Source organism: Triticum aestivum, chromosome 1A (assembly GCF_018294505.1).
Source record: "Triticum aestivum cultivar Chinese Spring chromosome 1A, IWGSC CS RefSeq v2.1, whole genome shotgun sequence".
In the NCBI taxonomy this organism is placed as follows: domain Eukaryota; kingdom Viridiplantae; phylum Streptophyta; class Magnoliopsida; order Poales; family Poaceae; genus Triticum; species Triticum aestivum.
This window is the reverse complement of record NC_057794.1, coordinates 598,332,940-598,359,303: the sequence shown is the minus strand read 5'-3', so window position 1 is coordinate 598,359,303 and position 26,364 is coordinate 598,332,940. Positions and strand designations below refer to the sequence as shown.

Here is a 26,364-nt window from a genome sequence, read left to right as displayed (position 1 = left end):
ATAGGTAGGGGAGGTGTTTTTTAGGATTCTTAGAGCAACAACTCAGATCACAAATTTCACAAAGATTCCAAGCATAACATAGCAATCTGTTTATTTGATCCCATAAGAGGATCCTTTTTTCAGACAAACGGTGACGCACGAAATGAGCATGCTCATCTAAAGATTTCCCATCAACTAGGCTAGTTGAGGTTTCAGCACGAGCGCATAGGGATCGAAGATGATCCAAGTAGAAAACTTTAAGTGAATCCATAACAATAGATTTTTAGCAACCAAAGATGCAAGCAAATAGAAGGCACATGGAAACACAAAGAAAGATACACACGGGAAGAAGGCGAACGGAAAAAGAGGGCGAATAAAACGTCAAGGGTGAAGTGTGGGAGAGGAAAACGAGAGGCAAATGACAAATAATGTAATGCGAGGGATAAGAGTTTGTGATAGGTACTTGGTATGTCTTGACTTGTGCGTAGACTCCCCGGCAACGGCGCCAGAAATCCTTCTTGCTACGTCTTGAGCACTGCGTTGGTTTTCCCTTGAAGAGGAAAGGGTGATGCAGCAAAGTAGCATAAGTATTTCCCCCAGTTTTTGAGAACCAAGGTATCAATCCAGTAGGAGGCCACACGCAAGTCCCCCGTACCTACACAAACAAATAAGAACCTCGCAACCAACGCGATAAATGGGTTGTCAATCCTTTCATGGTCACTTATGAGAGTGAGATCTGATAGATATGATAATGATAAGATAAATATTTTTGGTATTTGTATGATATAGATTGAAAGTGAAAATTGCAAAATAGATTGGAAACTTATATGATGGAGAATAGACGCGCGGGCCATAGGTTTCATTAGTGGCTTCTCTCAAGATAGCATAAGTATTACGATGGGTGAACGAATTACTGTCAAGCAATTGATAGAATTGAGCATAGTTATGAGAATATCTAGGAATGATCATGAATATAGGCATCACATCCGTGACAAGTAGACCGACTCCCGCCTGCATCTACTACTATTACTCCACACATCGACCGCTATCCGGCATGCATCTAGCGTATTAAGTTCATAAGAACAGAGTAACACATTAGGTAAGATGACATGATGTAGAGGGATAAACTCAAGCAATATGATATAAACCCCGTCTTTTTATCCTCGATGGCAACAATACAATACGTGTCGTTTCCCTTTCTGTCACTGGGATCGAGCACCGCAAGATTGAACCCAAAGCTAAGCACTTCTCCCATTGCAAAAAAGATCAATCTACTAGGCCAAACCAAACTAATAATTCGAAGAGACTTGCAAAGATAACCAATCATGCATAAAAGAATTCAGAGAAGATTCAAATATTGTTCATAGATAGACTTGATCATAAACCCACAATTCATCGGATCTCGACAAACACACCACCAAAAGACTTACATCGAATAGATCTCCAAGAAGATCGAGGAGAACATTGTATTGAGATCCAAAGAGAGAGAAGAAGCCATCTAGCTACTAGCTATGGACCCGAAGGTCTGAAGTAAACTACTCACACATCACCGGAGAGGCCATGGAGTTGATGTAGAGGCCCTCCGTGATCGATGCCCCCTCCGACGGAGCTCCGAAAAAGGCCCCAAGATGGGATCTCTTGGGTTAGAAGGTTGCGGCGGTGGAAATAGGGTTTCGTGGTGCTCCTGGATGTTTTCGGGGTATATGAATGTATATAGGAGGAAGAAGTAGGTCAGTGGAGCAACGAGGGGCCCACGAGGGTGGAGGGCGCGCCCCCTGCCTCGTGGCCTCCTTGATTGTTTCTTGACGTCCACTCCAAGTCCCTTGGATCACGTTTGTTCCAAAAATAACTCTCCTGAAGGTTTCATTCCGTTTGGATTCCGTTTGATATTTCTTTTCTGCGAAACACTGAAATACGCAAAAAAAACAACAATTTGCACTAGGCCTTGGGTTAATAGGTTAGTCCCAAAAATAATATAAAAATGTAAAATAAAGCCCATTAACATCCAAAACAGAATATATAATAGCATGGAACAATCAAAAATTATAGATACGTTGGAGACGTATCACCCCTCCTCCCACTCTTCACTCATGGAGAGAGCCATCAGAACATGCCTACACTTCCAACATTCATTTTCTGAGAGAGAACCACCTACTCATGTGTTGAGACCAAGATATTCCATTCCAACCATATGAATCTTGATCTCTAGCCTTCCCCAAGTTGCTTTTCACTCAAATCATCTTTCCACCGAATCCTAATCAGTGAGAGAGAGTTGAGTGTTGGGGAGACTATCATTTGAAGCACAAGAGCAAGGAGTTCATCATCAACATACCATTTATTACCTTTTGGAGAGTGGTGTCTCCTAGATTGGTTAGGTGTCACTTGGGAGCCTCCGTCAAGATTGTGGAGTTGAACCAAGGAGTTTGTACGGGCAAGGAGATCGCCTACTTCGTGAAGATCTACCCTAGTGAGGCAAGTCCTTCGTGGGCGATGACCATGGTGGGATAGACAAGGTTGCTTCTTCGTGGACCCTTCGTGGGCGGAGCCCTCCATGGACTTGCGCAACCGTTACCCTTCGTGGGCTGAAGTCTTCATCAACATGGATGTACGATAGCACCACCTATCGGAACCACGCCAAAAATCTCCATGTCCACATTGCGTTTGCTCCCTCCAAACTCCTCCCTTTACCTTCGTGTGCAATGTTTTACATTCCGCTGCTATACTCTTAGACTAGCATGTGTAGGTTGATTGCTTGACTTGTGCTAAGTTGTTAAAATCTGCCAAGACTTAAAATTGGGAAAAGGCTAGATTTTTATTTGGTCAAGTAGTCTAATCACCCCCCTCTAGACATACTTTCAATCCTATAGACACGCACATTATCTCAGCAAGAGATTGGATTGAAAAAATCTAATGAGATGGTTGCCCGTCTACTGCGAGAAGAGGAGATCAAATGCTACCAGAGATCCAAAGCTGATTTCATTTTGATGGGTGATAGTAATACAAGATACTTCCAATTGGTCGCCAATGGGCGGCATAGGAAGAAATGTATTTATAGTCTCCAACAAGATGAGGGGAGGATCGAAGGTCAGGAGGAGCTCAAAAAGTATATCACCAAATACTACAAAACTCTTTTCAGAGCGCCAACTGAAGGGAATTTCACCCTTGGTGAGACCCGAACAGATAATATTCCACATGTCATGGCAGAAGAAAACGGTATCCTAACGGCACCATTCTCAGAAGAGGAGGTGCGAGTTGCAGTGCTCCAAATGGAACATAACAAAGCTCCAGGCCCTGATGGTTTCCCCGTAGAATTCTATCAGAATTTCTGGGATATCATCAAGTCTGACCTTTTGGAGTTGTTCAATTGTTTTCATGCTGACCGACTTGACCTATTCAGACTTAATTTTGGCGAGATTGTCTTGTTGCCGAAGAATAAGGAGGCCGAACGGATTCAACAGTTCAGACCCATATGCCTCCTTAATGTCAGCTTCAAGATTTTCACCAAAGTGGCGACGAATAGATTAAACTCGGTAGCTGACCATGTTATCCGGCCATCTCAAACAGCTTTCATGCAAGGGAGGAACATACTCGATGGCGTAGTAATCATGCATGAGACCGTCCAGGAGATGCACCGAAAAAATATGAGTGGAGTGGTATTCAAAATAGACTTTGAAAAAGCCTATGACAAGGTCAAATGGTCTTTCCTCCAACAGGCCCTAAGGGTGAAAGGCTTCCCCGATAAATGACGCGAGTGGATCCAAAATTTTGTAACTGGAGGTAGTGTGACCATCAAAGTCAATGATGATGTCGGCCATTACTTTCAGACAAAAAAAGGACTACGACAGGGTGACGCCATATCCCCAATGTTATTTAACATTGTGGCTGACATGTTGGCTATTCTGATTGAGCGCGTCAAGCAGGACGGCCAGATTACAAGAGTAGTGCCACATCTAGTGGATGGTGGTCTCTCTATTCTGCAATATGCCGGTGACACAATTCTCTTTATGGAACATGACCTAGACAAGGCTAGAAACCTGAAACTTCGTTTGTCAGCGTTGGAGCAAATGTCAGGTCTTAAGATTAACTTCCATAAAGGTGAATTGTTCTGCTTTGGAGAAGCCGTTGAGGCAGCGGTCGATTATGCTGACCTTTTTGGTTGTGCACATGGACAATTCCCAATTAAATATTTGGGGATACCAATTCATTATCGGCGTCTCACCATTGCGGAGTGGAAGCATGTAGAGGAGCAGCTAGAGAAACTCTTGCGCAGCTGGAAAGGCAAGTTGCTCTCAGTTGGAGGACAATTGGTTTTAATAAACTCTGTCCTAACAAATATGGTTCTCTATATGCTTTTGACCTTCCAGCTCCCAAAAGGGGTCTTGCAAAGGCTAGACTATTTTAGGTCCAGGTTCTTTTGGTAAGGAGATGGCGAAAAGGAAAAATATAGGCTGGCCAAATATAGCATGGTTTGTAGGCCGAAAGACCAGGGTGGCCTCGATATTCATGTCCTGCAGGTCAAGAATGAGGCCCTACTTAGTAAATGGTTGCTCAAACTTCTTACCGAGGATAGTGTTTGGCAAACCATGTTGCGCAATAAGTATATAGGCCAAAAGGCAGTGTCTCAGGTATATTGAAAACCTAAAGACTCATACTTTTGGGCCGGCCTAATGGCGGCAAAGAAATATCTCTTTCGCTTTGGGTCTTTCGCGATAAAGGACGGGTCCAAGATTCGTTTTTGGGAAGACATCTGGCTAGGCAATGCTAGTCTCCGAGAACAATACACAGCCTTATACAGCATTGCACGCGATAAGAATAATACTATTGCGCAAGTGCTCAGCTCATCCCCACCAAATATTTCATTCAGACAGGATTTGATTGGCACCTGACTTATGTCATGGAATAATCTCTTGTCCCGTCTGGATTCGATTAACCTGACACAAGGTCGTGATGTGTTTCGTTGGAACCTTACTACATCGGGGTCTTTCACAGTAGAATCTATGTATCGTGCACTCACGCATTCTGAGGTACCGGTGAGTAATAACAAAAAAATGGAAAGCGAAGGTACCACTTAAAGTCAAAATATTTATATGGTATCTTTGTAAGGGAGTTGTGCTAACAAAAGACAAGCTCGCACAATGCAACTGGACGGGAAGTAAGAAGTGTTGTTTTGGTACTCATGACGAGACAATTAAACACCTCTTTTTTCACTGTAAGTTTGCGCGCTCTATGTTGTGAGTCATCCAAATAGCGTCAAATTTATATCCGCCCACAAGTGTTGCCAATATTTTTTTGTCATTGGCTGGACGGTATTACAAATAGGTACAAAACGCTAATAAGGGTGGGAGCGTATGCCTTACTATGGTTGCTTTGGCTTTATGAAATGATGTTTTTTAATGACAAAAATGCTTCTCCTTTGCAGCTTATTTTCCGTTGTACGCACTCGCTTTGTACGTGGTGTATGCAACAACAAGCGGAGTACCAACCGTTGTTTAAGGCGGTATGTACGCTGTTGGAGCAGGTGGCTATGGAGGTTTTTACCCAACATGGGTGGCAGCATAATCTCCGAATCGGTCCACCATCTCTTTCTACATAGGCATAGTGTCGGTCTATGAACTCTACTGTTGCCGAATTGTCGATCTGTTATGTTTTAGTTTATCAGACTACTGGTGTTTGGCTGTGTGCATCCTAGTTATGCAGAGGCCGGATGATACTCTTAATGATTTGTATCACTTTGATGCTACATTTTGAGATAATAAAAGTGCCCTTTATCAAAAAATGTCATGAAGAAACAAGCTTTCGGTGCAAACATGCTACTCCCTCAGTTCCATAACGTAGTACATATAGATTTCCTGAAAAGCCAAAGTTAAACAAACTTTGACCAAGTTTATAGAAAATCTATTTAGATCTACAATACCAAATATATACAATATGAACGTACGTATTGTGATGTATCTAAGGACATGTATTTGATATTCCATATGTATATTCACGAGGTAGAGAGGAACTAGGATTGGGGGACGCCGTCCACTAAGGCGACATGGCAATCGGCCTGAGCCACGTATGCAAAACCGGCTACAGAAACCATTCAAATGATCGTCTGGTGGTGCAAAACTATAGGTAGCGCCTGGCAAAGAGGGAATTCAGAGAAGAGAGAGCGAGAGAGAGATTCAGAGATGAAACACATAGAAAAACAGGGGAAGCTCAGCTTGAACAGTGAAAGTGTCCAATTTCTTCAGTAATCCTCAGACAGAGCTTCAGGGATGGAGATGGCTTGCTTAGTTGCTTCAGATTAATCCTCAGACACTAGGACTAACGACTCCGACTGTAGTACAAGATAACGAAATCATCCTCCATCCCTAGGACTGACTGACTATCACTATCTTCTAGGTGCTGTTGTAATCTTGTGATTTGATTTGGGATCATTCCCCCGTCAATCCATCCATCTGGTTCGCGGTGACCCCTCGTCTTTCCATCTTATGATCTATGATCTAAACTCTAGACAAAGCAAAAGAGGGGAAGCAAGGCTACATCACAAACTGCAAACAAAATCCTTCTTCCAAATACAATGTGGCAGCCATTTTAAGACAAGGATCTCGAGTCGAAGCCACTCAAATTCAGTTAATATAATGTGTAATGTTTCACCATTCAAGCATGTTTTTCATTATTTGCCCATTCTACTATGTATGTCTCACTTCGAAATTTCAAGTCTAGCTTTGTTTGACGCAAAGAAAAATAATAATTAATTATTTCATGCGACTAAGAATTACTGTTATTACTGTAGAAAATAGCAACAGCATTACTACTTATTATATATATGTGATCTGACACAAAATATAGATACATCATAAGAATTAAGGAAGGCGGCTTAGCTTACATGCATCAACCAATCGAGCACTCGCAGATTAGACTCAGATCACACATCCAGCATGCATCTTCAGCTCTGGTTTCCTACCCCCTTCTTGTATACGAGAAACAGATTTGGACTAGCTTCTTCAGACATGTCTCCAAACCAGGCCTGGTTTCAATCAAAGGTCAGTTGCTCTTTCCTTGGCCTCCCACGCCCTCTCTTCATCACCACCGACACAATATCACCTGCCGATGATGGCTTCTCAAGTGCTCCCTTGGTTCCAGTTGACACGACATAACCTGATATTGGATTCTCAAGCGCCCCCTTCATCCCAGTTGACACAGCATCTACAGCTTCAGTTTGAGCCAACATTGCTGCTGCTGCTGCTGCTGGCTTGTCTTTTCTTGGCCTCCCACGCCCTCTCTTGATCCCTGCAGACCGAGCATCCCCAGCTTCAGCAGGCATTGGTGCCGTTGGCTTGTCCACTTGTGGCTGCACGCCCTCTATCTTGATTCCGGACGACGCAGCATCTACAGTTTCAGGAGCACGTGTTGCATCTCCAGTTTCTGCTGATGGTCTGTAGATTCTTGGCCTCTTGATTTCTGACGGCATAGCATCAACAGACCACCTTGCTGCTGGTGGCAGCTTCTCTATTATTATTGGCCTCCGATTCCTGGGAGGCCCTCCGTGTGTCTCCAGATGAGATGTAGGAGCTAGCATTGGTCTCCCACATCCTACCTTGAACCCCCTTGATGCCGGTGGAGTTGGAAGAGGCATTGTTGCTTCCTGTGATTGTTGCTCCTCCTCCTTTCTCGGCCTCCCACGCCCTCTCTTGATCTTGATGATGCCACCAGTTGACGACGCAGTTGGAGTTGGAGGATGCTGTGCTGCTGCTGCTTGTGATTGTTGCTCCTCCTTTCTTGGCCTCCCAGGCCCTCTCTTGATCTTGGCGATGCCACCGGTTGACGACGCAGTTGGAGTTGGAGGATGCTGTGCTGCTGCTGCTGCTGCTGCTGCCTGTGATTGTTGCTCCTCCTTTCTTGGCCTCCCAGGCCCTCTCTTGATCTTGGCGATGCCACCGGTTGACGACGCAGTTGGAGTTGGAGGATGCTGTGCTGCTGCTGCTGCTGCCTGTGATTGTTGCTCCTCCTTTCTTGGCCTCCCAGGCCCTCTCTTGATCTTGGCGATGCCACTGGTTGATGACGCAGTTGGAGTTGGAGGATGCTTTGCTGCTGCTGCTTGTGATTGTTGGTCCTCCTTTGTCGGCCTCCCAGGCCCTCTCTTGATACGACCACCACCACCACCACCACCAGTTGAGGGGGACGGCCCAACTCGCTGTAGCTTCCTTGGTCTCCCACGGCCTCGCTTTGGTTTCCCAGACAGCAGCACAGACCCTAAACCAGCACCAGAATGCTCTGTTGGCTCTCCCTTTGCAGGAGCAGGACAGGGTTCTCCAGGCGTTGCAGCAGCAGCCTTGCGAGGACGGCCGGCAGCATTCGCCGGGGAACTATTCCGCGGTCGCCCCCGGCCCCGCTTCTCTCCCAGCACAGGCACAGGCACAGGCAGAGGCAGAGGCAGATGCAGATGCAGCAGAGGAGTGTAGGCATCATCGTCGTCGTCGTCGTCGTCACTGCTACTGTGGAGGTGGAAGTGGAACCCAGAACCAGATTGATCATCCGAATCGAGATCGGGACTGTTACTCTCGGGTGGCTGGTGGTGGGAAGAGAACAAGTAGGAGAATCCGGAGGTGCAGAGGACACCCTCGGCGACGAGGCGGCGGAGGTGGGCGGAGAGGAGCGCGTCGTGGCTGACGGGGAGCCCGGTGAAGCGTGCGGCGATGAATCCGGCGATGGCGGAGCGGGCGGAGGCGCCTCCCAGCTGGGCGAGCGCGTAAGTAATCATCTGCAAGAAAAGCAAGATCCATCTTATCCATGAGCGGGGAGGGGAGCGAGATTGGAGGACAAAGGAAGGAAAGGTGGGAGGGAGCTTGCGTTGGTGTAGGTCGGGTGGGGCCGCCCGGGTGCGGCGGCGGGCGCCGCCGACGCCATTGTCCGTCCGTCCTCTGCTTCTGCTTCTGCTTCTGCTTCCTTCCCTTGGAGTCCTCCGCCTCCTCCTGCTCCTCCTCCTATAGGGTTTTTTTTTTTTTTGAGGGAAGGGGTGCTCTTCCTCCTCCTATAGGCTATAGGTAGGTATAGGAAAAGGGAGCGTGGGTGGTGGGATTCATTCATTCATGGACCTGCACTACTGATTTTTTGGGTTAAATAATAGGAAGGAAGGAAGCTTTGCAATTGCTGGGCCGGATGGATGGATGGATGGGACCACCATTTACTACTTTCTCTCTCATCTCCTATTTTCTCTTTTGTCTCAAAAAAATTCTCCTATTTTCTCTCTCTACAAAAACCTCTCCATCTACTTCGCCGGCCCGAGGAATTCTATTCGTGGACCAGCCAACTTCGCGAGTGGGTGAGCGCGCCTCCCTCCTACTTCGCCTCCACGCCGGAAAAGGAGGCGGCGGCTCCCTGCTACTTCACCGCAATGCCGTCGTCGCCGCAGCAGACGTCGGAGGAAGCTGCCCCGGCGGCCTATCAAGGCGGTTTCGAATAGGCTGGGTCACCTCCCGTCTTCATCGGCCTCACCGACGGCGGCGACAGCTGTCTACTAGGGCGGTGCGTAGACATTTATTAGAGTTTTTAAAATTTTGGTTATGTTTAAGTGGACTTTGATCGGCGTTTGACCGACCATTTATGTATAAATTATGTTTAATTTAGTCAATGTCGGTGCACGTCGCCAAAGTAGTTTAATCTGATGTATTAAAGGGTGGCGACCCCTTTCTCTGAGTAATACCCTGTATCTGATTTAGTGGTTGATCTGATCTAATAAAAGGTGGCGACCCCTCTCTCTCAGTGAGTTACAAAATCAATCTCTATCTGAGGTTCCTCGCTCGCTCCCTTGTCTTGGGCTTGTCTTGAGGAGAGGAAACCTATATCTAATCTCTTGTCTTGGGATCTAATCGCTAGAGATAAATTTCAGAAAAAGACATTATTGAATAGGCAATCAAGCATGAATAGTTGTATGTCACGTGCCAATACATACAATATTTCTCTTTCAATTAATCACACTAGTCAAGGATATGATGGAAAGAAGACATTGGCATATAGATGATGGAGTTAATTGTGTGCTTTGTCCCACTCACACCAGGGAAGATAGGGATCATCTTTTCTTCAACTATAATTCTAGTCAGAGGTTTGGAATTTTCTCCAGATTGATTGGGAGGCTGGGAATGACATGGGCCAGATTGTGCTCAATGCTAAGAGAAAAATTTGCACAACCTTTCTTTGCTGAAGTGGTTTTCACTGCTTGCTGGAATATCTGGATCATCAGAAATGAAAAAGTTTTTAGACATGAAAGGCCCAGTTTTAATAGGTGGAGAGGGGCTTTTGTGAATGATATGCTTTTACTTTCTCACAGAATCAAGGTAAGGTTCAAGGAAGACCTGGTTAGATGGGTCTCCTTGTGAGGTACTTGGATCTAGCTCACATAGTCATGGCGAGAATTGGGGATTCGATCTAGAATTTGAATTCGCTGGCGTGTTCCTCCCAACCACCCACACGTCTGTTTCAGATACACATCGGCCGTAGCCGCCTAGTCCATCGCCAAAACGAAAAGGAAAACTACTGACGGCTATAAGTACTATTACACCGGAATCAACGGGCCCAGTTTGGGCTTGCAAGCCACTGGGGTGTCTTCTTGGGCCGACTGGACTTGGGCCTCGTCTCGGGCGCTGTAGCTGTCTTGCTGTTGTCGACACCAGATGTAGCCGATGCAGTTCCTCCTTCGTCAGCAGTCACCTGGGTCAACAGTGGTTCGCTGACATTCCCCCTCCGTTGAGAAACGGCTTGACCCCAAGCCGCAGCTCGAGGAAATTGTTGCCGTGGAGACTCCAGATCCTCCCACGTAGCTTCGTCCGGAGAAGAGCCACTCCACAATATCAGACCCTGCGTCACTGTTTTCTGGCCAACCTGACGCACTCTAGACTGAAGAACTTGTACTGGCACCTGCAGATCAGAAAACTGGGACGGAAGATTAGGAACAACCGCTGTACCAGGAGAGATCACCTGTTTGAGTTGTGAGACATGGAAAACTGGATGTATTTTGCTAGTAGCAGGCAATTCCAGCTTGTATGCCACTTCACCAATCTTGTCAAGAATTTTGTATGGACCAAAGTATTTGAAAGAGAGTTTATGATTTGCTCGGCGAACAACTGATGACTGGACATACGGTTGGAGCTTGAGAAAGACCAGTTCACCAACATCAAAAACACGTTCAGTCCTGTGTTTATCAACTTGAGCCTTCATTCTCTGATGCGCTCGGTGCAGATGTTGAGTGACATAATCCAACACAGTCTGTCTTTCTAATAGCCACTGTTGAATATCAGGGGAAGCTACAGTCACTAGTAGAAAACAGGGCTTTGGTCCAGGCCGGGTCAGCCCATTAGTCCCGGTTCAGTCCAGAACCGGTACCAATGTGGGCATTGGTCCCGGTTCGTGAGCCCAGAGGGCCGGCCAGGCCACGTGGGCCATTGGTCCCGGTTCATCTGGACCTTTTGGTCCCGGTTGGTGGGATGAACCGGGACCAATGGGCCTCGCTCCTGGCCCACCACCGTTGGTCCCGGTTGGTGGCTTGAACCGGGACCAAAGGCTCCCCTTTAGTCCTGGCTCATGTCACCAACCGGGACCAATGAGGTGCCTATATATACCCTCGCTCGCGAGCAGAGCACCCCAGTGCTCTGTTTTTCTCTGGCCGAGGGGGAGAGGGCTTGGTGGTGCTCTAGCTCACCTCCTATGCACACAAGGTGTTCGATGGAATGCCCGAGCCACACTACTTAAGCTTTCTCCTCTCCAAGCTCGACCTCCAAGCTCCATTTTCCATAATATTTGTCTAGGTTTAGCGGTCCGTCACGCCCCGTCCCCGTCTTCACCGCCGTCGATCACCCGCGCCGAGCTCATCGCCGGCACCACCGTGGTGAGCCTCTTGTTCTTATCTTCTTTCTGAAAGGAAAAATATTCTTACTTGTATGTTTACATAGATACTTGTATTATTTTCTTACTTTTATTATTGCATCTTATATAGTGCGATGGTTTTGGTATCCGCCCCCGTCGGCCCTCGTCCTGTCTATGATTCGGATGTGGTATATATATTATCTTTATAACTATTGGTTCATTTATTGTTTATGAAAATTATGCCGACCAACGTGACATAGATTTTATTTATGTAGGATGTATGTGAATCGGAAATGCCAACCGACCCTATTGTCGAGAGGTTAAATTTAGTTGAAGAAGAAAACAATTTGTTGAAGGAAAAAATAAAAAAATTGAGGAGGAGAAGATGATATTGGAGTTGCATGTTGCGGATGTCGTCGATGATCACAAGATCAAGATGGATGCAATGCGCTTGAAGATTAGAAAGATTAGAAAATATGCCATTCATACCGAGGCTTGGTATCATTATGCCGTTGGATCAATTGTTACCTTGGTTGCGATTATGATCGCATTTGTTTTCGCATTGAAATGTTTTACATAGTTTCAATGTATGGTTTAATTAATTAGATGCTCTGGAGAGCTATATGTTGTTAGATGAGAACTATGTATGCACTTTGGTTTTAATGTGATGATGAACTTCTATTAATTTGGACACTTAATTATATATAATGCACGCAGATGAACCGGCAATGGATGTACGGTGACAGACACACCCGCGAGTACATTAAGGGCGTGCATGAGTTTCTCGATGCGGCTGAGGCAAACAAGCAGAATGGTTTTATGTGTTGTCCATGCACTGAATGTGGGAATACGAGGTCTTACTCTAACCGGAAAATCCTTCACTCCCACCTGCTTTACAAGGGTTTCATGCCACACTATAATGTTTGGACGAGGCACGGAGAAATAGGGGTTATGATGGAAGACGGCGAAGAAGAAGAGTACGATGACAACTATGTGCCCCCTGAATACGGTGATGCTGCAACGGGGGGAGCTGGTGAAGATCAAGAGGAACCAGACGATGTGCCCAATGATGCTGCAACGGGTGAAGCTGCTGAAGATCAAGAGGAACCAGACGATGTGCCCGATGATGATGATCTCCGCCGGGTCATTGTCGATGCAAGGACGCAATGCGAAAGTCAAAAGGAGAAGCTGAAGTTCGATCGCATGTTAGAGGATCACAAAAAAGGGTTATACCCCAATTGCGAAGATGGCAACACAAAGCTCGGTACCGTACTGGAATTGCTGCAGTGGAAGGCAGAGAATGCTGTGGCTGACAAAGGATTTGAGAAGCTACTGAAAATATTGAAGAAGAAGCTTCCAAAGGATAACGAATTGCCCGACAGTACATACGCAGCAAAGAAGGTCGTATGCCCTCTAGGATTGGAGGTGGAGAAGATACATGCATGCCCTAATGACTGCATCCTCTACCGCGGTGCATACAAGGATCTGAACGCATGCCCGGTATGCGGTGCATTGCGGTATAAGATCAGACGAGATGACCCTGGTGATGTTGACGGCGAGCCCCCCAGGAAGAGGGTTCCTGCCAAGGTGATGTGGTATGCTCCTATAATACCACGGTTGAAACGTCTGTTCAGAAACGAAGAGCATGCCAAGTTGATGCGATGGCACAGTGAGAACCGAAAGAAAGATGGGAAGTTGAGAGCACCCGCTGACGGGTCGCAGTGGAGAAAAATCGAGAGAAAGTACTGGGATGAGTTTGCAAAGGACCCAAGGAATGTATGTTTTGCTTTAAGCGTGGATGGCATTAATCCTTTCGGGGAGCAGAGCAGCAATCACAGCACCTGGCCCATGACTCTATGTATGTATAACCTTCCTCCTTGGATGTGCATGAAGCGGAAGTTCATTATGATGCCAGTTCTCATCCAAGGCCCTAAGCAACCCGGCAACGAAATTGATGTGTACCTAAGGCCATTAGTTGAAGAACTTTTACAGCTGTGGAATGGAAACGGTGTACGTACGTGGGATGAGCACAGACAGAAGGAATTTAACCTTAAGGCATTGCTGTTCGTGACCATCAACGATTGGCCCGCTCTCAGTAACCTTTCAGGACAGACAAACAAAGGATACCACGCATGCACGCACTGTTTAGATGACACTGAAAGTATATACCTGGACAAATGCAGGAAGAATGTGTACCTGGGCCATCGTCGATTTCTTCCGACCAACCATCAATGTCGAAAGAAAGGCAAGCATTTCAAAGGCGAGGCAGATCACCGGAAGAAGCCCGCCATGCGCACCGGTGATCACGTGCTTGCTATGGTCAATGATTTACACTACGTAATCTTTGGAAAGGGTCCCGGTGGACTAGCTGTTCCGAATGACGCTGAGGGACACGCACCCATGTGGAAGAAGAAATCTATATTTTGGGACCTACCCTACTGGAAAGACCTAGAGGTCCGCTCCTCAATCGACGTGATGCACGTGACGAAGAACCTTTGCGTGAACCTGCTAGGCTTCTTGGGCGTGTATGGGAAGACAAAAGATACACCTGAGGCACGGGAGGACCTGCAACGTTTGCACGAAAAAGACGGCATGCCTCCGAAGCAGTATAAAGGTCCTGCCAGCTACGCTCTTACGAAAGAAGAGAAAGAAATCTTCTTTGAATGCCTGCTCAGTATGAAGGTCACGACTGGCTTCTCGTCGAATATAAAGGGAATAATAAATATGCCAGAGAAAAAGTTTCAGAACCTAAAGTCTCATGACTGCCACGTGATTATGACGCAACTGCTTCCGGTTGCATTGAGGGGGCTTCTACCGGAAAACGTCCGATTAGCCATTGTGAAGCTATGTGCATTCCTCAATGCAATCTCTCAGAAGGTGATCGATCCAGAAATCGTACCAAGGCTAAGGAGTGATGTGGCGCAATGTCTTGTCAGTTTCGAGCTGGTGTTCCCACCATCCTTCTTCAATATCATGACGCACGTCCTAGTTCATCTAGTCGACGAGATTGTCATCCTGGGGCCCGTATTTCTACACAATATGTTCCCCTTTGAGAGGTTCATGGGAGTCCTAAAGAAATATGTCCGTAACCGCGCTAGGCCAGAAGGAAGCATCTCCATGGGCCATCAAACAGAGGATGTTATCGGGTTTTGTGTTGACTTCATTCCTGGCCTTAAGAAGATAGGTCTCCCTAAATCGCGGTATGAGGGGAGACTGACTGGAAAAGGCACTCTTGGAAGAGACTCAATAATATGCAGGGACGGATATTCTTGGTCTCAAGCAAACTACACAGTTCTACAGAACTCTACCTTGGTGACCCCGTATGTCGATGAACACAAGAACAGTCTGCGCTCCAAACACCCGGAGCAGTGCGACGACTGGATTACATGTGAACACATCAGGACTTTCAGCAGTTGGTTGGAAACACGTCTCAGAGGTGACAACACTGTTTGTGATGAGTTGTACTTGTTGTCCAGGGGACCATCTTTGACTGTATTGACTTACAAAGGATACGAGATAAATGGGAATACATTTTACACGATCGCCCAAGATCAAAAGAGCACCAACCAAAACAGCGGTGTCCGCTTTGATGCAGCAACCGAGAGCGGAAAGGACACATATTATGGTTACATAGTGGACATATGGGAACTTGACTACGGACCTGATTTTAAGGTCCCTTTGTTTAAGTGCAAATGGGTCAATCTGTTAGGCGGCGGGGTACAGGTAGACCCACAGTACGGAATGACAACAGTGGATCTGAAAAATCTTGGGTACACTGACGAACCGTTCGTCCTAGCCAATGATGTGGCACAGGTTATCTATGTGAAGGACATGTCTACCAAACCGAGAAAAAGAAAAGATAAGGAAGCGAATACATCATACGATGAGCCAAAGCGCCACATAGTTCTTTCAGGAAAAAGGGACATCCTGGGAGTGGACGGCAAGACAGACATGTCTGAAGATTATGAAAAGTTTCATGAAATTCCTCCCTTCAATGTCAAGGCTGACCCAAGCATCCTGATAAACAATGAAGATTATCCATGGTTACGGCGCAATAAGCAAATGACACAAGCGAAGAAAAAGTGAAGACTTTCTCCCGCAACTATTATGATGATACCATGCCAACTTTGTAACACACGAACATGCTACCATTGTCCGTTTTGTACATGCACATGCTATGTGGGTGAAATTATGATACCATGCCAACTTTCAACTTTTTCAGAGTTCATTTGAAATGCTTTCATGTCTTATGGTTCGGCCCTCGTAATACCATGACCATTAGTCCCTGGCCCATGCCAACTTTCAATTCAACTTTCTAAAACTAATGGCACTAACAGAAAGTTTATAATTTTGCTCCTCGCCCTGGCCCATGACCATTAGTCCCGGTTGTGCCACAAACCGGGACTAAAGGGTTGGTCCTCGTTGCGGGCAGAGTTTAGTCCCACCTCGCCAACCGAAGGGGGCTCACACCGGTTTATAAGCCCTTCCCTCTCTGCCTTGTTGAGCTCCTCTCAAAGTGAAAATAGATGCCCTAATAGAGAAAAGTTTAACCTAAATTCATAGTGAATTTCTCTGAAATTCATAGAAATTTACTAGGAATTTAGGTTGAATTTTCTCTATAAGCGCATTATTCTCATTTTTTAGTAAGTTAATCACAAACTTGTGATTCAAACAATTTTCAAAGAATTCAAATTAAAAGCAAAAAGTTTATAATGGCACTAACAGAAAGTTTATAATTTTTCTAAAACTAAAGCAAAAAGAATAAAAAAATAAAGCAAAAAACAAAAGAAAATAAATAATGCAGAAAACAAACAAAAAACTGGAAAAAATAGCAACAATAAGTATTTTGTTGTAAGTAGAAACAAAATAAAATAAATAAAGCAACAGAAAGTTTATAATTTTGCTGACCTAAAAGCAAAAAGAATTAAAAAATAAAGCAAAAAACAAAAGAAAATAAATAATACAGAAAACAAAACAAAAAAACTGGAAAAAAATAAAAATAGCAACAATAAGTATTTTGTTGTAAGTAGAAACAAAATAAAATAAATAAAGCAACAAAGAAACAAAAAACAAAAAAAGTGTTTTCAAATTTGAAAACTAATGGCACTAACAGAAAGTTTATAATTTTTCTAAAACGAAAAGCAAAAAGAATTAAAAAATAAAGCAAAAAACAAAAGAAAATAAATAATGCAGAAAACAAAACAAAAAACTGGAAAAAAATTAAATATAGCAACAATAAGTATTTTGTTGTAAGTAGAAACAAAAAAAACAAAAAAAGTGCCACCTACTGGGCATCCACGGCCTGAATACGACTAGAAACCCTACCATGGGTCAGGATTCAGGCCCGCGGGAGGCCCAGTAGGCCCACAGACACACATTGCACGGTTAGGCCCGAAAGCCTGCTTTAGAGAGGAGCTCGAGAGGGAAGGCGCACCGCACCTTATAAACAGGTGCGGCTCCCTCTCAACTAGCGAGGTGGGACTAAACATTTGGGCGCGGGGCAGCACAAGGCCTTTGGTCCCGGTTGGAGGCACCAACCGGGACCAAAGAGCGGTGCTTCCTGCCCTTTGGGCTGCTGAAAATTGGCCTTTGGTCCCGGTTGGTCGTACCAACCGGGACTAAAGGTGGCATTAGTCCCGGTTGGTTTCACGAACCGGGACCAATGCTCTTGCTATATATATAACACTTAGCAGTTTTCGACCAAATCCATCCCTTTCTTCTCCGCCCACACCCGCTGCTCTACCTCGTCGCCGTCGCCGCCGAGCCGTCAGGCTGCTCCACCTTGTCATCGCCGCCGCCTCCGACGCCGTCAGGCTGGTCCACCTCACCGTCGTCGCCGCCTCCGACGCTGCCTGCCTCCTCACCATCGTCCCTGCACCCCGATGCCGCCCGTCGTGCTCCGCCACCCCTCTATGAGCACCTGCCTCGCGCCCCTGCCTTGCCTCGCTCCCGCACCCCTGCCCTGCCCTGCCCCGCCGGCGCCACCGCTGCTGCCATGCCCCTCTGCCCCGCCGGCGCCACCACTTTGGTTATTAGTTTAATTTTTTTTCATATATATATAATGTATCTGTATGTATGTGGCTATATGTTTTTGTTCATATGTTGCAATATGTTTTTTTTATTTTTATTAGTTTATTTTTTTGTTCATATGTGATGTATATGTGTATGTGGCTATAATGTATATGTGTATGTGATGTATGTGGCTAGAATTTGCTAAATATATATGTTAAACATGTTTTTTTGTTCATAGAAAGTTTTTTGTTCATATATAGAAAGTTACAATTTTAGAAAAGTTTTATATATGCAAAAGTTACAATTTTAGAAAAAAGAAGGATAGGAAAGAAGAAAATAAGAAGAGGAAAGAAAGAAGAAGAGGAGAGGAAAAGAAGAAGAAAAAAGAAGGAAAAGAAGAGGAGAAGAAGAAAGGAATAGTGGAGAGGAAGAGAAAATAGAATATTCCTTTCTTCGAGGGTTCTATAGGGTCGAGGGATCGAGGGTCGAGGGTTCCAGGGTCGTCTAGGGGTCGAGGGTTCCAGGGTCGTCGAGGGTTCGAGGGGTCGAGGATCGCCGAGGGGTCGAGAGAGGTTTCCTAGTGTCAAAGTATTGAAGAAATCCATGGCTTCATCATTAGCCGGAAGTAACCAGGGCATGACGAAGTCCTCCAAAGTTATTTTGGAATGGTGTCCCGGATAGGATAATTTGCCTTTTTGTATGAATTTCAGCAAAGGCCTTCCAAATAACGATATCTGGAAGGTTCTTGCTGAACTTTGTACCAAAAAGTGAATTATCTTATCTGGGACTCCGTTCCAAAATAACTTTGGAGAGCTTCGTACCATCATGCACCTGTTACTTTCGCCTAATGATGAAGACATGGTTTTATTGAATCCTTTGACACTAGGTAACCTCCCGACCCCTCGGCAATCCTCTCGAACATGAGAGGAAGAAGAGGATAAAAAAAGAAGAGGAAAAAGGAAAAAAAAGAGGAGAAGAAAGAATAGAGGAGTTCTTCTCCACTATTCTTTCTTCTCCTCTTTTTTTCTTCTTCTTCCTATTTTTTTATCGGGAACGAGGGTCGTCGAGGGTCGCCGAGCGGTAGAGGAGAAACCCTAAATAGTAACGATATCTGGAAGGTTCTTGCTGAACTTTGTACCAAAAAGTGAATTATCTTATCTGGGACTCCGTTCCAAAATAACTTTGGAGAGCTTCGTACCATCATGCACCTGTTACTTTCGCCTAATGATGAAGACATGGTTTTGTTTAATCCTTTGACACTAGGCAACCTCCCGACCCCTCGGCGATCCTCTCGAACATGAGAGGAAGAAGAGGATAAAAAAAGAAGAGGAAGAAGAAGAAAAAAAGAGGAGAAGAAAGAATAGAGGAGATTCTCCTCTATTCTTTCTTCTCCTCTTTTTTTCTTCTTCTTCTTATCGGGAACGAGGGTCGTCGAGGGTCGCCGAGCGGTAGAGGAGAAACTCTAAATAGAAAGTAGAAGAAGAAAAAAAGAGGAGAAGAAAGAATAGAGGAGATTCTCCTCTATTCTTTCTTCTCCTCTTTTTTTCTTCTTCTTCCTCTTCTTTTATCGGGAACGAGGGTCGTCGAGGGTCGCCGAGCGGTAGAGGAGAAACTCTAAATAGAAAGTATCGCCGGTGTGAGATACATGTACCGTCGGTGTCGGACACTACATCCACGTCCCACAAGTGGCGCGGGCTTCGACGCCCACGTCACTTGTGGGACGTGGATGTAGTGTCCGACACCGACGGCCACATGTATCTCACACCCACGATACTTGCTATTTAGGGTTTCCTCTATCGCTCGGTGACCCTCAACGACCCTCGTTCCCAATAAAAAGAAAGAGGACTCCTTTATTCTTTCTTCTCCTCTTTTTTTCTTCTTCCTCTTCTTTTTTTATCCTTGAAGCGTTGTCGAGGCCATCCCAAATCCTAGAGAAGGAGACCGTGAGGACGGCTCCGGTGACCCAATGCCGGTGCAAGAAGGAGACCGTGATGACGTCTCCGGTGACCTAATGCCGGTGCAAGAAGGAGACCGTGAGGATGGCCTCGGTGACCCAATGTCGGTGCAAGAAGGAGACCGTGATGACGTCTCTGGTGACTGAATCGAGTCCGGCCAGGTATATATATTAGTTAAGCTTCTGCTGACTAGATAATTGATGCATTCATTGTTTTGGTATGTACACATATTAATTAAGTCTTTGTTCTTTTTTCTAGCCCTCCGGATCGAGCACAACTTCGGTAAAGAGACGAGGCCCGAAGAAAAAGTTGAGCTCGGATGAAAAGTTTGAGATCATAGCAATCGCGCCCGACGACCAACCGATTGAACCCCTCCGGACAAAGAGCGCATTTGTTGCTCAATGCGGGGTTTTGGTTAGGGACAAGATCCCGATCAGCATCCAACAATGGTTTAAGCCGGCTATAGAAGACCCTGAGGTGTCTTATGTTAATGATATGCAGAAAAATGATCTTTGGACTGAGCTGAAGTCAAATTTCACCCTACCGCCAGAGGATAATCCAGAGAAGCCAGTTAAAGAGAAATTAATCAAGTCTTTTGCTCTTAAGAGGATGGCAGAACTATTCAGGAGGTGGAAGAAAGAGCTGAATAAGTTTGTCGAAAATAATGAGACACCAGAATTCAAGGGCAGATATGAGAAGATCAGAGATCACTGGCCCGCATTTGTGGCCCACAAGACATCGGAAAAGAGTAAGAAGATGTCGGCGACAAACAAGCAAAATGCTGCGAAGAAGAAGCATCACCATCGCACGGCGTCAGGTGGCTACCTCGTAGCCCGGCCTAAGTGGGCCAAGACTGAGAATGATCTGGTTGATAAAGGGATCGAACCAGAGACAATTAACTAGCCAGACCGTTGCCGGACTTAGTTCTTCGGGGCTGGCGGAACCTTGGACCTTGTAACAGGCAAGTGCATTTGGACGAACGATCAAATGGACATACCAGTCAGGAAGCTTCAGCACTATATCGAAGCAGCGCAGCAAGGGACGTTCTTTCCAGACAGAGAGAACGACGAGCTCACAATGGCCCTCGGGAATCCTGAGCATCCTGGACGGACACGAGGCACGCCAGGCTCCATTCCGTGGAAGGTTGGGTTTCCGGACACTACAAGAAACCTGTTAATCCATGACAGATTTCTCATGACGTTTTCGGAAACCGTCATCGATGTTCTAATTCAGCCGTGCAAACCCACCCGAGCCCGCCCAAAGCCCACTTGAGCTCGCCCAAACCATTCCTGTATAAAACCTAACCCTAACAGGCTAACACTCCCTTCCCCAATCTCTTTCTCCTCCCCGCCGCCGCCCCCTCATCTTATCCCTCATCCTCGATCCCCTCCACTATCCCTCCTCCGCACCCTCACCGTCCCTACGATGCCTCCTTCCTCCACCTCCCCACATGCACCTTCTCTCTTCCCCGGAATCTCCTAAGCTTCCTCCACTCCAATGGCACACATCCCCCATCCCTCGTACTAGGTGTAGTGGCAACGACATCCTGGGCGCGCGCAGATTTGGCACGGAACAGAACCCCGACGTCGGCCTTGTCGAACCGGAGCGGCCGTGCGGTGGTCGACGATCTACTGCGACGGCTGGAAGCAGCAGCAAACCCTAGTCGCCACTGGTTACCAGCGCGGCTCCCACCTGTCCTGCTGGCTTCCTCGACGTCGTGGCCTCGTACTCCTCCGCGACCCCCGTCTAGGTTCTTTTGCCGGCTCCGACTAATGCTGTGGTCGTGGATCCCTGTAGAGGAAAGGTTGCTCGCGTCCCTCTCTCTGATGTACGGACGCACGCGTCCCTTTGGCTGTCGGTGGCAAGCAGCCAACATAGAGCAGCACAGCAGGAACGGCGGCCGTGCATCTACCTCGAACTCCACCAAACACCAGCCACCATAGGTAACCAGCTCTGCTCCTGCTCTTCTTTTTTGGATGGTTGTTCTTGTTGGCAATGTATGTCTGCTCTGACGTATGTGATTTCAGTGGCGGTGGCAGGATCCGAACATTGCTTTGTCAAGTTTTTTAAATGAAAAAATTATAGACAAAATAAACAGGAACAGAAAAGACCACACATATTTTTGGTTGCAGCTTTTTGCCAAATTTATCCATTTATCATTGGTGTCATTACCAAATACAAGACCTAACAAGTCAAAAACAAGCGTTTTACTATGAAAAACAAGATCTTGATTTCTTAATAAGAGAAAAAATTGGAAGAGGAAGAAGATGTAGCGTACAAATAGAAGAAAAAGGACCTTGTGCTAGACTCCTTGTGCACTCGCCGATCACCAGAAGTACAGTACTGTAGAGAGTCGGAGACTGGCTGAGGACGTGGCCATGCTCACGGAGGTGTTTCCGGACAGCGGGCGGTTGGCGGCCGGCAGCATCAACGCTGCTTGGTGTGCAACATGCGCATCCATGCATGATGTGCTCCAACCTGCCGGTATTGTGCCCCCGTTGGCCTTTAGGGATTACATGGGAAGGTGAAAAGGAGAGAAGTAGTAGTAGTAAGAGTAATCACAGGATTTGAGGATTGGCTGATTAGGGAAGCTATATAATTAGGACGGCTGCGTAATTTCCTTTGCTATATTGGGCCAGCCAAATCATAGGCAAAGCAAATAACAAATGGGTCTGTTGTAGTCAGTTTATAGAACTTGTTTTTTACCGATGGGGGAGGCAGGCGTGGTAGTCTCTGGCATGTCAAATTGTTGTGTAGTCGCTTGACTACCCAGCTATAGCGTGGCTTCGCCACTGTGTGATTTCCTGCCTAAATTAAAGTACACATAGGGTTGTGAGACTTGATCATGCTGTCACCACTGGGTAATGTGAATTGAATGGATAAATGCTATACTGGACCTTATGGTTTGAGCACTACAACAAATCTGAATGTTTTCACATGTCTCTTTCACAAGTATGCACATCAACTGTTTAATTACTATAATATATTGCAACGAATAATATCTGTTACATATTTAATGCCAACCGTCTACTTATGTAACTGATAATTGGTTATAGCAGTGTATGTTTATTTAGTTTAATATGAGTGTACTTAATTAAGTCTCAATTTTCTTTCCTTTTCTTGCCTTATTTTCGTAGAGTTTTGTTCTGTGTAACTTGATCTCAGCTTTCAAATCAGTATTGAACAGATGAAACTCCTACAATCATCCACTACAATTGTGGGTTGAGGTTAACACCCTAGCATCTCCTGAGGTTTACAATGCATTAACATTCTTGCATGTCCTGAGGTTTAACTTATCTTCATGTATTTTGCAATATTATCAAATTTTTTTGCCTGCCCTTTAGAAGTGCATTTCTCTACAAACCTTTTCTATTATCCATGTGAATGGAGCTAAGCATGTGAAAGCTTTAAAGGGCTGTTTGGATCGCTGCTCGCAGCCGCCTGTCCAAAATATTGGTAGTTGACCAAAATATTGGTAGTTGACCAGGCTGGCGAGTTCGTTTGGATGAGCGCTGATGTTTTGGCTCGCCCTGCCCACCATAGCTCTTCTAGTCTATATTTGCACCAACTATTTGGCGAGGCGCCGGCGGCCAAATCGCTCGCCAATTATTTGGCGTGTCCTCCTTTGGCGAGGCTGACTCCGGCACAAACCAAACAGATCCTAAATCTTGCACTCATCCGTGTACATTTCTGCCCTTGTTCTGTAATTCAACAATTACCATAGAACTAATAAACTTAGAGCACCAAAGTATATATTTCTCTTTCCGAAGTATACATGTTTAATAATATTTCATTTTTCTTTATTTTAATAGGACATTTATTTCAATGATCTTAGTAAAGATTTGTTCTAGCCACATATAGTAACTGAATGATGCTAGAATTTTCCAGGATAGATATTCCACCAACCATCTCACTATTAGTATTTATATTTGATTTATTTCTTTGTGATACTAAGATGTGCCTATGTGTTCTTTCTGCATGCCAAATCCTTTTCTGCCTGACGATAAAATGTCCATGTTGACTGACAAATGCAATGTTGCCGTATATTGTTCCTTGTACTTTTCATTTATTGCGGGTGAGCTAATTAGTGTCATTTTAAATAAGGGTTTGTATGAATCTTTCCCATAATTTATTCCTCATGTGGATAGTTCTCACATTTTTTTAGCTATTCTTTTGCAGGTAACTGAGATAGAACAGAAGACAGTTGGGTTTGGTTTAGATGGGTTACTCCACTTGGATAGGAACAATGATACTACTGCGAACACGATTACATATTATGTTTATCTAAATGTCCAGTGTGACTGATTTGTAATTTTAATGTTATTGTGATCATTATTTTGTAGTTGTGAATTTGTAATTGTGCACTACAGTATTGTTTCTAGTTTAATAGAGATTCTTTACTTATTTTGTGTGGATAAGTATTTCGCATCCTGGGCCGAAGATGGGATGGAGCAGGCCAAGGCCAATAATAATCCAGTAAAATTAATGTGGACATAAGGCATACTATAAAGAATATTAAAATATTAAAAAATGGGTGAAGGCCCAATAAACAAATGGACTATATGGGCCTAAATTAATGATTGTACAAATATAAATGGGATGTATTGTTGGGCTGCCACGTCAGATCCACCATGATGCCACATCAGCTGCCACGTCATGTACATCCATGACGGATAGGTCTGTCATAGAGGTTTGGGCCTGTTTAGGGCCGAACGGGCCTAGGGTAGATCGATGACGGTCAAACATCCGTCATGGAGGGCATGGTGTCAAATTATGGTGTCAAATTATGACGCGATATACGTGACGGATTTCAAATCCGTCATGGACAACCATCCATGATAGTTTTTCACTAGTTTGTGACGGACCGAAGCTGTCATGGATTAACAGATTTCTTGTAGTGGGACGCAGGCGGTTACAAATCCCATGAGAGGAGGAAAAAAGTGCAGCAGACCCAAATGCAGGCGCTGCAAGCAAGGGTACAAGCGATAGAAGAACGAGAAGCAAATCGCAGCAAACGTACTGCCGAAGCTTCCCCCGACGCTACCCCGCCATCTCAGCGGAGAAGCAGCGTGGCTTCCACCGAGCTGCTTCAGCCGGAGCATGCCTTGACGGCTCCTGCCAGCTATCCTGTGGATGCTATCACGGAGTCTCAAAATTGCCACCTTATGATGCAACAGATGAATTTGAAGGTCAAGGCGGCTGTTGGCTCTGTTTATCCTACTGAACCCGGCGCAACTTTTCACTGCCGGCCGATTCCAGAAGGATAAGCTAGGGTGATGGTGGATGAAATAATGGAGGGATTTGAGGATCTCCAGCTTGACCACCCTACCGGTGAAGGGGAGACTAGGCTGGGGTCTGCTCTGAAGACTCCATGCCTATGACGGAAGGAGCTCATCAACCTTCCGAACTGGATGCCTCCGCCTCCTCCTCCTCCTCCGGCAAGTCAGGGCACTCCGCCTCCTCCACCGCCTCCTCCTCCGACGAGTCAGGGCACTCCGCCTCCTCCACCGCCTCCTCCTCCGGCGAGTGACGATCAGGGCACTCGACCGACTCCTTCTCTAGCGCGTGGCGGCACTCCGCCTCCTTCTCCGCCTGCGCCAACGCGCTCGAGCAGCCAGCCTCCTCCTTCTCCGCCTCGTCAGCAAGGGCGGAAGAGACCTGCCGCCGCTCCGGCTGCTCTGGTGCGTCGTAGTCCTTCTCCTCCGCCTCGTAAGCAAGTAAAGAAGACAACCGCTCCGTCTACTCGGCCGGCGTCTAGCAGTACAGTCAGAGGCGGGAGGACATACAGATTCGGTCCTTCTCTGAAGACTCCAGAGAAGTTACCATATGAGAGGACCCCGGAGGAGAACGCCGAGATCGCACGAACCGAAGTGGATGACTGGTTTCAAGGGTTGAAAGCAAAGAGACATCCACTTCCGGAGGAGAAGGTAGATCCGGTGAAAGCGAAGCGCACTCTGGCTGCCCTGACAAAACCACCCAAGTCTCTGCTGAAAGGAAACTATGAGCGCATTATTGGAAAGGAATTTGCCGAAGCGGAGCGGTCGGGAAGTACTGTCACTGATCAAAGGCTGAAAGAACGACGAGCTGGGAAACAAATTGCCCAGCTCGGCGAACAAGCAAAGCAATCGTGCCCCCCACTCAAGGTGCCTAGCGACAAGGTCGCTAATGATCTGAGGATGGTGCCCGGTTATAGCAATCTTGCCGATTACCTGCCCGACGATGTACATTATGAACCCATGGAGGTGCAGATACAAAGATACGAGTACGGGAAGCCTCTCGTCAAAGATGAAATATCTCTATCAACGATGATGCAAAGATTGCATGATTGGTACTTGAAAATCTGCAGAGACTCTAGGGGGAGGAGTACTTTGTATGTGAAAGTTAAAAAGGAGCATGACCTCGTTGGAATTGAACTGTTGCCTGTTCCATTTGAGGAGTTCTTTCAGTTTTTCAATCAATTGGCCCTCAATAAAACAACGGTCGCCTGCTACTGTCTGTAAGTAGTACTACTTCTGTCATTAAGTCTCTCTATATAGCTCAGCTCTTTCATTGCATGCATTTATAATCATCC

General features: G+C 45.9%; 1 protein-coding gene and 1 long non-coding RNA gene across 2 annotated transcripts; one reads left to right on the top strand and one right to left on the bottom strand.

Moving 5' to 3' along the window:
- Nucleotides 1-6,710: 6,710 nt before the first annotated feature.
- LOC123071255 (treacle protein) lies at nt 6,711-9,042 on the bottom strand. The gene is made up of 2 exons (XM_044494789.1): nt 8,818-9,042; nt 6,711-8,728 (listed from the first exon to the last, which is right to left on the bottom strand). The coding sequence occupies exons 1-2, from the start codon at nt 8,872-8,874 to the stop codon at nt 7,001-7,003; spliced, it is 1,785 nt and encodes a 594-aa protein (XP_044350724.1). The 5' UTR covers nt 8,875-9,042; the 3' UTR covers nt 6,711-7,000.
- Nucleotides 9,043-21,078: 12,036 nt separating this feature from the next.
- LOC123071251 (uncharacterized) lies at nt 21,079-24,135 on the top strand. Its single transcript, XR_006434201.1, has 2 exons — nt 21,079-21,736; nt 23,973-24,135. It is a non-coding gene; the product is annotated as an uncharacterized lncRNA (long non-coding RNA).
- The last annotated feature ends 2,229 nt before the right edge of the window (nt 24,136-26,364 follow it).